The 16,150-nt window shown below is 30.0% G+C and overlaps 1 protein-coding gene across 1 annotated transcript; it reads right to left on the bottom strand.

Annotated features, from left to right (window-relative positions):
• Window positions 1-1,842: 1,842 nt before the first annotated feature.
• Window positions 1,843-13,335, bottom strand: LOTGIDRAFT_179393 (hypothetical protein; the record flags this gene model as incomplete). The annotated part of the gene is made up of 14 exons (XM_009064675.1): window positions 1,843-1,926; window positions 2,126-2,263; window positions 2,540-2,639; window positions 2,782-2,878; window positions 3,201-3,300; window positions 3,479-3,571; window positions 3,895-4,081; window positions 4,276-4,448; window positions 4,918-5,022; window positions 5,530-5,534; window positions 5,831-5,984; window positions 10,009-10,118; window positions 12,840-12,916; window positions 13,268-13,335. 14 exons carry the CDS (start codon window positions 13,333-13,335, stop codon window positions 1,843-1,845), a joined length of 1,491 nt encoding a protein of 496 aa, XP_009062923.1.
• Window positions 13,336-16,150: the final 2,815 nt, after the last annotated feature.

Raw genomic sequence — 16,150 nt, 5'->3', positions numbered from 1 at the left:
TGGAAGCATTGTATGTACAAGCATAAAAACATCTTTTTTTTGGCAAAAAACACCAGTCAGAGCTAAAATATTTGGTTTCATTATATACTTGTCAAAGGCATAGCAATTTAACTTCATTTATTTACATGTATTCCTTTAGTCAATTTAAACAAGTTACATCGACTAGGTTAGGTTCGGAGGACCACTCAATGTTAAACAAATTTATTGCATTTTGCTTAATTAAGATTTTCAAAATCCTCTCTAAGTCAATCAAATACAGACAAAGCTTGATAATTCAAAAAAAATGATTTGAAATATATGAAAGTGTTGAGCGGATATTAAATATGAAACATTTCATGCATAAATATTGGTCCAGCCTTATACTTTTCAAGTTGATGCTGTGATATTTTGGCTGAATTTGTTGTCTATTTGATTCTAAATAATACATCTTTACTATTGAGACATTGAATACATTAAATATCAAACCACACATTAATCAGCAGTTATACATAGCACATTGGATTATAAATAGTATAAATTAAATCATGTAAGCTGTGGGATACGCCATGATTGAGATCATGATTAATGGGATATACAAGTATTGACTCATCTGATCAATGATTCACAAATCAGATCATTAATACTTCAGTTTACATTTTGATGCAAACTTGGATGCATTCCACAAAATAGTTGTGCATTTCAGGGACACATCCTCTGGTGTTCATGTATCATGTACTTAATGCATCATGAATATCTCTATAGAATGGCATTTTGATTTGATGCATCATGTCTATCTTATATAAATTATAGATGTATTCCATAAAATAATGATTTACATATCAAAGATACATTTGGATTAAATGCATAAAGTACACTATGTACTATTAAAAGAAAAAAACAATCTTTTGATTCAATCATGATACATCACACATGGATACATCCACCTTATAGATACATTAGTTATCATCAATATGATGTGCAATCAATTTACTTATTGGATACTTTATCATTTGTTTAGAATTATGATGATGTGTATTAGTGAAAACCAGTTATCCCAAAGTTTATTGGTGGTATTCGTTAACGGCTTAGTCTCCCATGAATTTCCATGACTCCATTAAATAGACATGAATATCCATGACTCCATTAAATAGACATGAATATCCATGACTACATTAAATAGACATGAATATCTATGACTACATTAAATAGACATGAATTTCCAAGACTCCATTAAATAGACATGAATATCCATAACACCATTAAATGGACTTGAATTTTCTCGACTACATTAAATAAGCATGAATATCCATGACACCATTTAATAGACATGAATATCCATGACACCATTAAATAGATATGAATATCCAGGACACCATTAAATAGACATGAATATCCATGACTCCATTAAATAGACATGAATATCCATGACTCCATTAAATAGACATGAATATCCTTAACACCATTAAATAGACACGACTATCCAGGGCATCATTAAATAGACATGAATATCCAGGACACCATTAAATAGACATGAATGATTTACAGTATAACACTCTCTCTTCCTTTTATACACTTGTTCATAGTTCTACAAATATATAATACAATCATTCAATTTGAAATTCAAACATATTGGAACATCCAAACCCACATTTATGATGCTAAATGTTTATGTGTACTACAATAAGGAATCGTGTCTAATAGATAAAATTCCTCTGAGTCAAGTGCACCTTACTACTGGGCGGTATAATAAGACAGGCTTCAAAGAGTTCAGTGAAGTAGATATTAGCTTATAAAATAATGTGATTTTTAGAAAATGTACGACTCACCATATTAAGTAACTACCAGTTTAAAATTCTAGTGGATTCAGTGACCTTTTTGAGCTTCTTTAGCCGCTAATATAAGTGGAACTAAACTGGCTAATGGTTTAGCTAAACGTAAAAATGGGTGCTGAAAATAAAAGAAATATAAAATGGCAGTGATTAAATATGAACAGGGTGTATTCTGAAGTATTTAAATAATAGTTGTAGTAGAGAGTTGAGTATTAATTTTATTGTGAAAAGATATTTCAAATCAAGCTGTTCAGTAAAAAAAAAGTTCTAATCAAATTGCTAAGTAAGGCACAACTCCATCTTGATTTTTAATTTACCTTCAATAATTCAGAAGCTGAGGCTCTTTTTTCAACATCAACATCTAAACATTTATCTAGAAAGTCCTGGAAGACTGGTGATAATTTCTGTTTTTCTTTTATATCTGGTTTACCATTAGTAGCTATCAAATACAGAGCCTGTAAAATAGCATTTGTAACACAATCATTTCAGCAAATGGAGTTCATAAAACAATGTTTTATTAACATAAATTTAATAACCAAAAACCATTTTTGGAAATTAAAAGAAGTCCAAATGGGAACTTAATAATAAGGATTTCTTAGAAGCTGGTGCATTCTTCTCATTTAAACTTTGTTCATCAGAAATACGACAAACTGCACTCATGATTAGTCTTACAGATTGATAATGCTAGTATACTTAAATTAAATAGTTAATGTATCAGGTTCAGTACTTACTCTTAGTGGATTTTCATTGAGATATGGTGGTTCTCCTTCAATCATTTCTATAGCCATAATACCTAAACTCCATATATCAACTTTAGGACCATATTGTTTCCTAAAAAAAACATATATATATATTATTCAAAAAATGCCAGCTGAAGATTTTTAAAGCTATGCCAGAGGGCTTATATCCAGTCAAACTAGTAAATGTGAGACAGATTTGCTTCCAAAATGAAGTAGTTTCTGAGTTTACTTACCTTGTAACAACCTCAGGTGCCATCCAGTAAGGTGTACCAACCATGGTAGATCTTTTACTTTGTTCAGGTGATAACTGAGCACAGAAACCAAAATCAGCTGCAAACAAGATACATAATTTACACATTGAATCTTTAACAATCATTCTCTAGACAAAGAAAGTCAAGATTAAGAAAAGATATCTGATGGATTGTTATGTTGTTTTTTGAAGGAAGTTTGTATTTGACGGTGTAAAACCAATATTTCATTATCCTAAATCTTTAACTTTTTGCAGTCTGAAGCATGTATCCAGCTTGTAAAATTTCCATTTATAAATAACTAACATGGAATTAGAATTGGAATTCTTTATTTCATATTACATGTATTTGAAGATAGGTCAGATACTGAAGGAAAAATACTAAAAGGGATTACGTGAACTTACTCAATTTAACACTTCCATCCATACCCAATAAAATATTATCACTTTTAATATCTCTATGTATCACTTGATTTTCATGTAAAAACTCTAACGCTTGTAAACACTGAAAAATAACATAGTAAATAGAATTTCCTGATCTTTAGATTTACTATGATATGATGCCATTATCTGGACTTACAGCACAGACTTGATAACACTCTAAACCACACATGGTCTCAGTTTCAAGACTATAAAACTGCAACGGCGTATCCAAATACAGGTAACAAGCTGGTGAAACTTACCTCTCTACAAACAGCTGATATCTGACCTTCATCCATACAAGTTTCTGTTACAACATCAGTTAGTGAACCTCCTGCTAAAAATTCCATCACAACCTACATAATAAAAAAACATACATATCATTAAGAATAACAACAAATGAAATAAATTTATTTGTTTTTAGACTAGCACTTAATTTTGTGTCCATAGCATTATGCTTAGATCAGGGACTTTCTGCAATCCAACATGATCACTGAAAGATGGACAAATAGCTAAGTTAAAACAACAAAGATAGGATCAGGGTTTCTCAAGTAAATAAGCTGATTTGTTACTTTCATTGTTTGGAATTGCTAAAGCTCCACGGTCACTTAGCAAAATCTAGATCCAAGATAAAGTAGAGATTATTTTTTTTGACAATTTGATATATTACTTTACGTACCCATAATTCTTCACCAACTAAATAACTATCTAGATAATTGACAATATTTGGATTTTGATTTTCCCTCATGACTAGAATTTCATTGATGATGAGCTCTTTTTTAGGTTGTTGAGACAGATTCATTGTTTTAATAGCTACTTCTCTACCAGTAGCTACTTCTATAGCAATATATACAGTACCAGATGCTCTGTAATATACAAAATTCAATACATTATTGATCTATATATTCATTCAAAGAGAGATGTTCACATGATTTACAAATTAAAAAAATCTTTAAAAAGTAACACCAAAGCACTTTTTCAAAAATTTAGCAGGGCCAATTATTTTTAAGTACATTAAGTACAACCATCATGTAAAAATTGAAAGATACTGGTAGCTTACCCTTGGCCAATCTTTTCCATTTTTGTGTATTTTCTGTTGGGGTCCCCTATTGTAACAATACTGCGTAATTTCTCCATGATTTCATCATCAGTCATTTTCTTTTTCTTTGGTTTTTCTGTTTTATTATCATGACTTGTATCATGAGGTTTGTCTTCTTCTATAGGTTTAGTATACTGAAATTATCACCATACAATATATAATTATTGAAACTCAGTTTGCTGGTTTCTTTTAGCACCATTTTAAATTCTGGTCTGACATATGTAGTCAAATGGTATTTGTGACAGTCATGTTGATATCAATTTGATTACAAGGATCACAAAGAAATATCAGAGATCAAAGGCTAGAAAACGCCTTGAGTAATTGTGCTCAGCTGATTCACACTAATTGCAACATCACATAAAATCAAGGCAATTTTGAAAAAGTTTTCTACAATTTTTCTGGGATATATGACAAGTGAAAATCAGTCTGGAGTAAGAATTGTTTAAAAAACATAATATTTCTGAATGTCAATTGCATGGTAGTATAGCTTTTTTTAAGTAGAGAGACAGATTTGAAGAAATCTTGCAGTTCTATATCTTCTACAAAGTGAGAAGGGTGAGGTCATTTTATCCCAATGCTGGTCTAATAAGCAATATAACTCACTATAGATTTTGTACGATCTGGTCTAGCTGCAATAGGCGGTGGAGGACTTTCAGCATTTTCTGCATCATTAACATCTCCAGCATTAGCTAAATTCTCTGGTTTAGACTGTAATATAGGACAAATACAATAGTCTTCAAAACCTGCTCAAATATCACATAAAAATACAAGAAAAAAATTTTAATTTTGAATCTTCTACATAGTGACATAGCTGTATAGCAATTTTCATTGTCTGCAATTTGGCAATCTACAACTAGTTAGTTGTATGTTGTAAGCTTATGACCAGGAGCTTATTTTTTCCATTTTGTTTTTCAAATAATACATGTATCAACATTGTTGGATTGTTGACTCATCTTGAGAATTAAATGTTTATCTCTGTGATAGTAATTTGTGCAATGGATTTAAGGTCAAATCATGTCAATGTTTGATACAGACTAAAAGTAGATACATACCGTAGAAGTTAAGATACCAGCAGTAATATTATTATCTGATGTGTTTGATTTTAATGAATTCCCTCCAGCTGATGATACTGAAATATCAAATATCATATTAGTCCATTCTGTAGTAAATATAATATATGACTATATATCATTAGATCACAATTAAGTACCTAACTATTGCTTAAATCATAACCAAATTACATGTTGCAAGTTTGGAGAGATTCAAGAATAGAAATGGAACCATTATCATCACTTACTGAGGGATCTTAGTGTTTATGTATTTATTGCAAATGCGTCTCTCTTCTAAGAAAATCTGATGGTTTGACAAAGAATTTAACAATATGAAGAAGGGGACTATTATTTCTATTATTGCTATGTTTTTAGAGAGAACATGTTAGGGAACATTCCATTTCAATGCTATGGGAAAGAGATATCAGATTTACAGATAGCTGATATTTTTTAATATAATTACTTACTGGAAGATTTAATATTGAGCATATATTTAGATTCTCTCTTGTCTTTAGAATCATAATAATTTAATACATCTAATACAGCTTGAGGATTCTTCTTCTGTTCAGATTTAGTAATGGTTGAATTCTGTAATAACTTGGCCCATGATTCTGGCATTCCCTGAAATTACATATATATACAATTTTACATCAATTAAAGATAACATAAAGATAAATTAGCAACTTTCAGTCTAATTAGTGCCAGTTCATCAAAAATTGTTCTTAACAGGAAATTAAGACTTTAACATCTTTATTTATCAAAATACCCTAAATAAATTGTTTACATTAAAATCAGAAAGACATTAAATTATCTGAAATCAAGAGATTGAAAATATCAACCCACACACATATATCTGAATCAAGACATACAAATATCTGAAATCAAAACATAAAAATATCAACCCACACACATATATCTGAAATCAAGACATAAAAATATCTGAAAAATATCTGAAATTGACACATTAAAATATCTGTAATCAAGACATTAAAATATCTGAATTGATATATTGAATTATTTGAAATTGACGCAATAAAATATCTGAAATTAAAACATTACAAGTTAACATTAGAATTGAAATATTTTTTCTAAGGTTTCTTTCAGTTTTCTAACATCTTTTACAGTATCAATAAGAGAATTCTAAAACAATCCATAATACCTACATCAATATAAAAATCTATATCATCACAAATTAACTTCTGCCGTTTAGCTTTTCTTCTAATAGTTTCACGATCTTTAGAACTGACAAATTTCACAATCAAAATGGAATCTGTGTTAGGGTTATTGGGGTCATCAATTCTTTGAATACTGTCAATTGACAGGAATGCCACATGATGGCTACATAGCTTTAGTTCATAAGTCAAAAAACTTTTTACTGCTTTTTCATAACTTATATTAGCATTGTCTAAAATGTTCATAAATATCAGTTGTTTTTTCATATCTTGATATTTCTGACGAGTCAGTTTATGATGTACTGCCTGATAGTCCACGCTTAATGTTGAAAGTTTCCCACTGACATTGTTCAAAACTTTATCTTGCTTACACAAAACATTGATAACTTTTTCAGTTTTTTTCACATTCTTAGCAACATCGTTACCCAAGTTGATCACATGATCTTGAATATCGTGAACTTGACCTCTTATAGCCTCAATATCATCATATGCTGACTGCATACTGACTTCTAAACTCTTCATACGATTAGTTAGATTATTCACATTATCAATTGTTTCAAATTTAGATGTCACAAAAGAGACTTGATGTATCAATTCCTTGACTAAGTCAAAAAGTTGAGAATTTTCAGTTAATGCTTCATTTTGTAAGAATGGTAAAATAAGTTCTGATGTATTCTTAGTTTGTAGAAACAACTGAGAAGCTATATTTGCCATCTTGGGAGTCACAATAGTTAAATAATAGATAACTATTCAATATATAGCACTTTGAAGTCCATACACAAACAAACAAATTAAAAACTATAGCACTATGAAGTCAACAAATTTAAAATTATAACACTAGTACTAGAGTGGTAGTATGTCCAGTAGCCAGTTTAATCAAACTAACACTAAAGTAAATTTATACATCCATCTCCACTGACATCAACAATTTAAATGCTGTCAATTTTCACTCAATTTATATATCATAGTACAGTCCAGAATAAACTTGGCATCTTTCAATACATCTCTTAACACATCAAAGTATATCACCAAATGACATGGTTTCTAGTTTTAATCAAAGTTGGTGTTAAAATTGATACCATTCAAAACTTAAACTGGCCTCCTAGCAGTATAAAGTTATTAATGGCTATCAAAACATCACCAAGTAATCATAAAGTTTTTGTTTCATTTTAAGTTTTGTCACAACATAATTAACAAGATTTTAATTACAACCATTTTCTTCCTATTATAACTTTCTTTTGGTGTTATCTTAATAATTAACAAGGGGGATTTTTATCTTTAAAACTTATACAATTTGTCTTGTAATTTTTTGATTATCCTGTTTAAAATGACATCATAGTTTAAGTTGACATGAATTTATCCCTGTTTGTTTTTATCCTAAACAATTGTTTAATAGCCAGATTAGGCATTGTCTATATCTGTTGGTAAAAGCAAATTACTTTCAGTAAGTGTTCTGATTGTATTAACAGCAGAGTATAACTGTTTTTATTGGTCATGTTGTCATATTTGACATCATCATTTTTTGTAACAAAAGCACTCTCTTTATTATTATTTCATCCATTCAAAGGTTACGCATTGTTTTCAATTATCATCATTCATCAAAAATAAGCATAACTCCTAAACAACATGAAACAATCAACCAAATAGTAGATCACACTTCTTTGCAATAAGTTAACAAATATCAGAATAAGATTTTATATTTAAATGCAACTAATAATAATCACATAACTGCCTTCCACCATTTTGTTTCTTCCCCTGGTGAAATTAAAACTTTTTTGATGAAACTCTAGATATTTCAGCATGGAATTTGATGTCAAGTCTTATTACTTATTAGGTAACATTATTGTTTTATTTCAGCATTCAATCAAATTGAGTCTTTCGAAAGAATAATAATTACACAGCTTAACACACACAATAATATTCCAACAACAAAAAATCTCATACTATAAATATCATTTTATTAGTTTAAAAATTGAGTTAAAATTTGATAAGTTGAAAGTTGAAATTGTAGTTTAATGGAGTATAGCTCAGTAATAAATCTTAAATAAACTATTATTGACCAGTGATATCAAGTACTCATTTCAATCAGTTTACACCTTTTATCATCTGAGTTTGATTGATTTAATCTACCTCTTTTCACTTTTTATCCCTTGTTCTTTACTGACTAAGTCACTGTAGGTCTACCTGTCCCAAAGGAAGAAGAATTGGAAGGGAAAATGCGAAAATGTTTAATTTAGAGATAGTGCTCAGAATTAATTTCTCTGGAGAAAAGATATATATATATATATGTGTAAAACAATTCTAAATGTCATTTTAAATCCTTTCTACATTAATCAATTAAGTTTACCAATTTTCCTCATGAAACATCCTCAATAGCTGAAATACTTCCATAATGAATGCCTTTAAGACAACAATCAGTGGCAAACATTTAGGGCCAATAATCCATACATATCTGGCAAATTATACAAACATATATGGCATACCCTCTAAAACCACGTTAAAAACATGCTGGCTTATAATTTTTTTGATTGCTATAGCAAGGATACTATTAGGTTTAACAATGTGGTTGGACATAACTTTTTTCTGACAAAAAGATCAAAAGAGGCTGCGTAATAGTTCCAAGTCAAAAATCACAACATTCATTATGGCAGTTGAAATACATGAAAATAAATTTCTTTTTTTATATGACTAAAATTTGCATATATCCTTTCTTATAAGGAGTCAATGTTCTTTTCAAGAAGAGCATTCAATAAGTTTACAGCTCTAGTCCTCATTTTGAACTGTCGAATTCTAGTAACAAATCCATACTGTTTAAAAAAGACTCTCTGTATTATAGGTCTGTTTATATTTTTGAATAAAATTATTAAAATCCTGAAAAAAACTGAATTGTAGTGAAAAAATTGATTAAATAAGAATCTGTTACGTCACTTTCCAAAGTAAATTGTTATTGTACATGTAATACAGTAGTAAAAATAATGCATTGAAATAAAAACTATAGAAGGAAGTGTAAACAATACACAACAGGGGTACTGTTGACAATAAACACTTTTTATAGAAAATACTGGTCTAAATTAACCATATGATAATCATAATAAATACTTGTTACATAGGATATCCTTCATATTACTAATGTTAATGACAAATTCTTTAACTATGTAGTCAACAGACAGAAATGGCTGTGTTTCAAACGCTTACTACATACAAGACAGGAGGTCAATCTAACAATCTAGCCATATCGTGTGCCAAAAATGAGGATTAAGTAGCTCTCAATGCAAAAGGATGCTTAAAATGTTTATGGAACGAAAAGTCTCAAAATTCGATAATCATAAAAATCTGGACCTTGTATAATATTCAGCTACAAATTCAAACTAGTTACTTCAAACACAATTTGTAAACTAATTTAAGTTTCCAAGTTGACTGAACATTTGACAATAAGATAAGTATACATGCCTAATAAAAAAAAAACAACTTACTGTAAATTCTCCAGTATGACAGTCAAATCCAACATGAACCATGTGTTCAAAATTCTTTGGTTCTGAGATGACTGGTTTCTCATTTTCTTTCTGTTTCCCAGTTTTATTTCCTGGAATGTAAAAATTACGATATCAATGTTCTGTATTTAATAAATTTACAGGAAATTCCTCAGATGTAACTTCACAAGCTTAAAATCCACACGAATTTGGGCAGCCATAGGACAAATTTTCAAAGATTTTATTGAATATTTGCATTCTATGACAGAAAGAATGAAAACATTTCTGGAAAACATATCTAGAAGATGTCTAAGTGGAAAAATACTCCATGGTTTTTATTGATACAAGTTGACAATGTGAAAAACACCTCAAAAATCAAAAAATAGTATCTCAGCTTAATTCTTTATTCTGGCAAAATATTTTTCACATTGTATGATTTTTGTCTGTCTTCATTACCCCAATCAGTAGGACACACTACCGGTATTTCATTTTTTAAAGGAACATAAAACTTGGCCAATATGTATCATGACTAAAGAATAGAATCCTGAAATAAGATGCTTCTAAGCAAGTTTCAAAATTTCTTTGTTAAATAAGTTATTACTTAGTTTTATGGACTTATTGGATTATAGTAGGAATTCTGTTGTATAGTTATGGCACCAGGTAAGTAAATAAAAAGACTAATTTTGGCCAAACTGAAAAATTTCAATTGTTTGGTCATCTTAAGAGGTAGTATACCTTTAATTTAACCTCATTTCACTATGCAGAATTGAAACTGTAGATAGCTTGGGGCAATATCATAAAAATCAATTGGTAATAAACATAATATATACAAAATGAATTGAATAAATAACAGATCATAATTACTGATATTACTATTAATAATAGAAATGTCAACTTCATTATAGCATACTGTTTCAATAACCTTTCATATTTAATAGTAAAATTGACAATATTTTTTAAATTTTTCTTTCACTTTTGTGTTTTATAATTCATTTATAATTTCCAGTCTAAAGCACTTTGACCTTTTTTTTCCCCTTGGAAATAAGGTTTATCACTATATAGAGGTAATTAATGACCCTATAGTCAAAAACTTAAAAAGATTTTCTATGCAATTTGACTGATCTGCATACTGCATAGCAAAAATAACAACATTTATGGTCAAAGGCATTAAACATCTTAAAACATATAAAAATCATTGATAACAACACAACCAGAAAGCCAATAAAGCCTAAGTACTTCAAATTCAGTACAGCAAGTTCTGTTACCAAATATTAATCTAGATCCAAACACCATCAAGCAAGTAGGTATAGTAAGTCCATGATACGAAAAGTTTTGAAATCTAATTATGTAAATATTAATTGAACATGTAACACATAAGATTTAAAATGCTTGATGCGTGAAATTATTTGTACATTTTCATAGTTTTAAAAAATCTAAACCTTACCAACAAAACTTCTTCTTTTCAGAGATGATGTTAAATTTTGCCAAGTTCCTGGCATAATCCTAATAATGTTTGAACTTCATTCACTTATAATGTCTTTCTAATTATCCAATATTAAAGAAATTTGATCACCACATAAAGAAATAAACTTCACAATGACTAATTGAAGTTGACATACTTAAAAACAAGTACACACCCCTTTTGTTTTCTACTAATTAGACTTTATGACTGTTATTCATTATTAACTTTCATTTATAAACTAAGCTTATAAACTATGACTGATGCAGTAGAATACTACTGTAGAACACTACAGCCTACAATAACCTACAGTACTGGTAGAAGTTGTTATTGACACTGTGCTGACGGAAATAATTGTCAAGTTAAATTTATATTCGGTATATGAATGTTTCAGTTTCAGGGAGTAATGACAAGAAAAAGTAAGGATTTTTTTCATTCTATCAAAATATCAATTAATTTGAAAGTTTTTCTTACAAAATATGTACATATATCATACACCTTAATATGCATCAAAAACCTTAAAAGACACCTTATCAAAGTGGACGTCTCATCTTATTTCAAGGTTAAGAACAGGGATTATTATATGTTCATGTCTATGTATAGTTTCTATGTTGTTTACCTGGTGACCCAGAATTGTTTTTTTTTAATAACAAAATCAAAATCCAATGGCTGCTTGAATATCAAAAATGGAGTTCAGGAGATTCGAAATGTTCATGAACATACACAAATCTTTTTTAGCTGTTTAGTTTTCAAACTTCCAAAAAAGTACCAAGTGATTTAATGCAGTTCACATCCATTTTAAGTTTAGCAATAAATAATGCATCATTTAAGATCACTTTTCTTCAATTAGCAACAGACTGAGATAGATTTCATAGTTTTTATATTGTCATTGCTAAACATCCTTTTGCTGACCAAAGAATTCTCAAATTTCATATTTCAAACTCTGACTCATAGCAAGAACCAAGTAAATAGGTTATCACATGATATGTTTAATTGAAACAATTGGCTAATTGTAATAATAACTACTGTATATATATAATTCTAATGAAACTAAACACAGTTATTTCCCTGTATAAATACACTGTTCAAACAACATTATGTACCTTAGATACTGAACAAATGTCAAAATGTAAAAGATATTTCTTTTGTACACCATAAAAAGATATGTATAGATTTATTCAATATCTCGATGCAATAAAATGTCACAAGCTTACACATTTTCAAGTCCTTCCTTTATAAGAAGGTAAAGTGTGTAGTCTGTAGTAAGCAGGAACAGAGTTTTCTCCCTTCAAAAAAAAAATAGACAAGAAACCAGGTTGAAAACCTTATTAAGGTTGGAAATGTTTCAGAGACTTAAGTAGAATAAAATTGTTACCTTTTTGATTTTTAAATTTTTTCTTCTCATCTGGTTCTTTTGGAAGTGGCTTATATTCCTGAGAAAGAGATGACTCCCTGAAAGAATGACAAGAAAATAGAAAATAAAAATGTATGAAAATATATATTGTTCAAGTTAGGTCATGTGACTGTATGTGGGCTAGGCTTTATGGTGATTCCCTATGTTCTTTTTTATTCTATACTTATCTTTTAAATTGAAGTGGGGAGAAAGGGAGGAGGGGGGTGGGGGGGGGGGGATAATTGAATATATATAAGTACCGGTATGTCAACCCAAAATTCAGTTTTAAATTTATCCAAAAACCTTAATCCTCAGCATGAAGAATTTATAATGGCAGAAACCATTATAAATGCCTATTCCATAAGTTTACTGTAGCAAAAGATACATAAGATAACATTTTAAAATTTTACCTGGTACTTTCTAGTCTCACTGGGGGAGCTGGTGGTTTTTCATGTCCATCACCTATTCTGTTCTCCATTATAAATAATTATTTGCTGGTCTTATTTCTCAACACTTTAAAAAACCTGTCAAAAAATTATATATTTATCGTTGCAGTAAGCTTTTAACAGTTCAGTTAGTTGGTCACATATCTTAATATCATCCAACAAGTTTCAGACTTATCAGACACAAAAATCAGAATTTCACCATAAGCTATGACATGACAATATTTGACATAAATTATCTAGATTATCTATCGACCTGTAGAAGGATCAGACTAAAGTAAGTTGAGAGAAAATGATGCTCATAGCTTAAGAATGACATTGAGTATCTGTACATAAAAGTAACAACATGGGCAAATATTTTAATTTGAAAATTTGTTTCATACAGTCTTCAAACAGGTATAGGACTTCATATATTTCGTCTATTCCAGCCTCTGATAGATATTTTGACAGGTTTAGACCGGAGTTGAGTCAGCCAAGATGACACTGACTTTATCACAAACGTTCTATTTACCTACAAAACTGCCAGACTGAGACAGTTAGACCTAGACTAATTTTAAAACCTAAGATAGGCTATACCGTATATATATTGTTTATTACAAAAGATAGACAATTCAGTAAAGCCGACATGAGCGTCTGTATTGACTACAAACAATATCTTTTATAACATAAGAGAAGGAAATATAACAAAACTACTCCTTATTGATGACTCATAATTTGTACTGACTGATGATACTGTCAGGTTAAAAATAGGCTTCACCTACTAGTTTTCTTCAACTGAAAAGACAATCCCACAAAACATGCAAACTATCACTTTCTATATTACATTTTTTTTTAATTTCTAGACAGATTTGTAGCCATCAGAATACCTGAGTTGAACCATTCTTCCAATATTGATCAAATTTATTACCAAATATATGTCATATGTCCTATAACGAAAGGAAATTCCTAAAACGAAACAAGCGAAAATCACTGAAGCAAGCAATCGTTTGATCTTTGCCGACAGAGCTGTCATCTTGTTTAGGTCAAGTTATCACCTGAACTGCTGCAAATGTGCCTATCATAATAGATCAATGCTTTATCATAATAATATACTAACCTATTTTAGTTCATTCGATGTTATTCTGACACAGATTTATCCAATAAAGACAATGAAATTGGTGCCGATATTTCGCACCTCTCTAATCGATCAAACATGGAAGCCAAACCTCGCATAATCTCGCAAGTATCTGCGAGGCTTTGCGAGACCTAGTTTATTGTCCGACTCACTCCGCTTGTTAAAACGAGCCCCCTGTTTAAGTTAAATTTGTTTTGATGGGATTCATTGTATATATGTTGTGTTGTCGGTGGGGCGTGGGATTAGCCCACACAGAGCATTTGTTCGTATACAGTCAGTCCAGTCTAGAGTTAGAGCTAGTTTAAAGGAACTCGTTTTCCATATGATATAGGCCTACTTACATTAATGCAATATACGAAGAAATATTGAAACAATTCTGTTATGATATTTCTATATCGCTCTCTCTACAATCGATATATTGAGCACAATTTTATCATGAAAATGTATTGGACTAACTGTCAGTCTAATTAAAATTAGACCAAACCTTCGTCCCGATTTTATTAGCTTTTATTTTTAATATAGCCACTTCAGTTCAGGTTTAAAGACTGGCCTCTTAAACATTCGTCAAAATAATCTTTTGACCTAACCTTGCTTTAACCAATCAAATTTCTGCCATCTCCAGCACTGGCTTTTGTGTTAGAGTGAAGGAATTTGATTGGTTAAAGATTTGTTAAGCGGGATTTATTATTGAACATTTGTATTTGCAGATTAATTTTGTTGGTAGAGTTTGACGTTTTGAATTTGAAGATATGTTGAGCTAGATTTGTATTTGTTGATTTGTATTTGAGGATATTTTTGGCAAGAATCCTATCAATTCAATAATTGTTTATCGAAGAATATTCATTTTCAGTACAAATTATGATTTTTGTACACAAATGTCAATTTTCAATAACAAATGGTGAATTAAGCGTGCGATAATTAAGTCGCAAGCCTCTCATAGAGCGTCTTAGAGGGTTCTCTCAAGAAAATATTTAGACTAAATGGATTGATTTTGTGCATTCTGACAGATATTTTGGAGAAAAAAGGTAGACATTTAGATTTAAAAAAAAATATAGCTTGCCAGGCAAGGTAACATACGCCCAAAGATAGCTTTGATTGTAAGTATTATGAAATTCGATATATTTACCATCTTCATAATGACATTGACTCACAAAATCAAAAGAATCTAAGAATGTAAAGAATTGTAGCTTGTAGAGTGAGCACGAGTTGCACAATATAGCTAATAGAGTAAAATTTCAAGTCAGACAGGATATTTTGGTGAAAAATTATCCGATCATCACAAAAATCGATAGGGATCATCTTCATAACAACATTGACATACAAAATAAAAAATCAAAAGGGATCATCTTCATAATGACATTGACACACCAAATAAAAATCAAAAGAATCTGTAAAAAAGTGTAGCTTATAGAGTGAGCACGAATTGCACAATATAGCCAATAGAGTAAAACGTCAAGTCAGACAGGATATTTCCTTGAAAAATTATCAGATCATCACGAAAATCAATAGGGATCATCTTCATAATGACATTGGCACACAAAATAAAAATCAAAAGAATCTGTAAAGAACTGCAGCCTGTAGAGTGAGCACGAGTTGCACAATATAGCTAATAGAGTAAAATTTCAAGTCAGACAGGATATTTTGGTGAAAAATTATCCGATCATCACAAAAATCGATAGGGATCATCTTCATAACAACATTGACATACAAAATAAAAAATCAAAAGGGATCATCTC

Source organism: Lottia gigantea, assembly GCF_000327385.1.
Source record: "Lottia gigantea unplaced genomic scaffold LOTGIsca_64, whole genome shotgun sequence".
NCBI lineage: Eukaryota > Metazoa > Mollusca > Gastropoda > Lottiidae > Lottia > Lottia gigantea.
The sequence above is the reverse complement of the archived record's forward strand: the minus strand, read 5'-3'. Positions and strand labels throughout refer to the sequence as shown.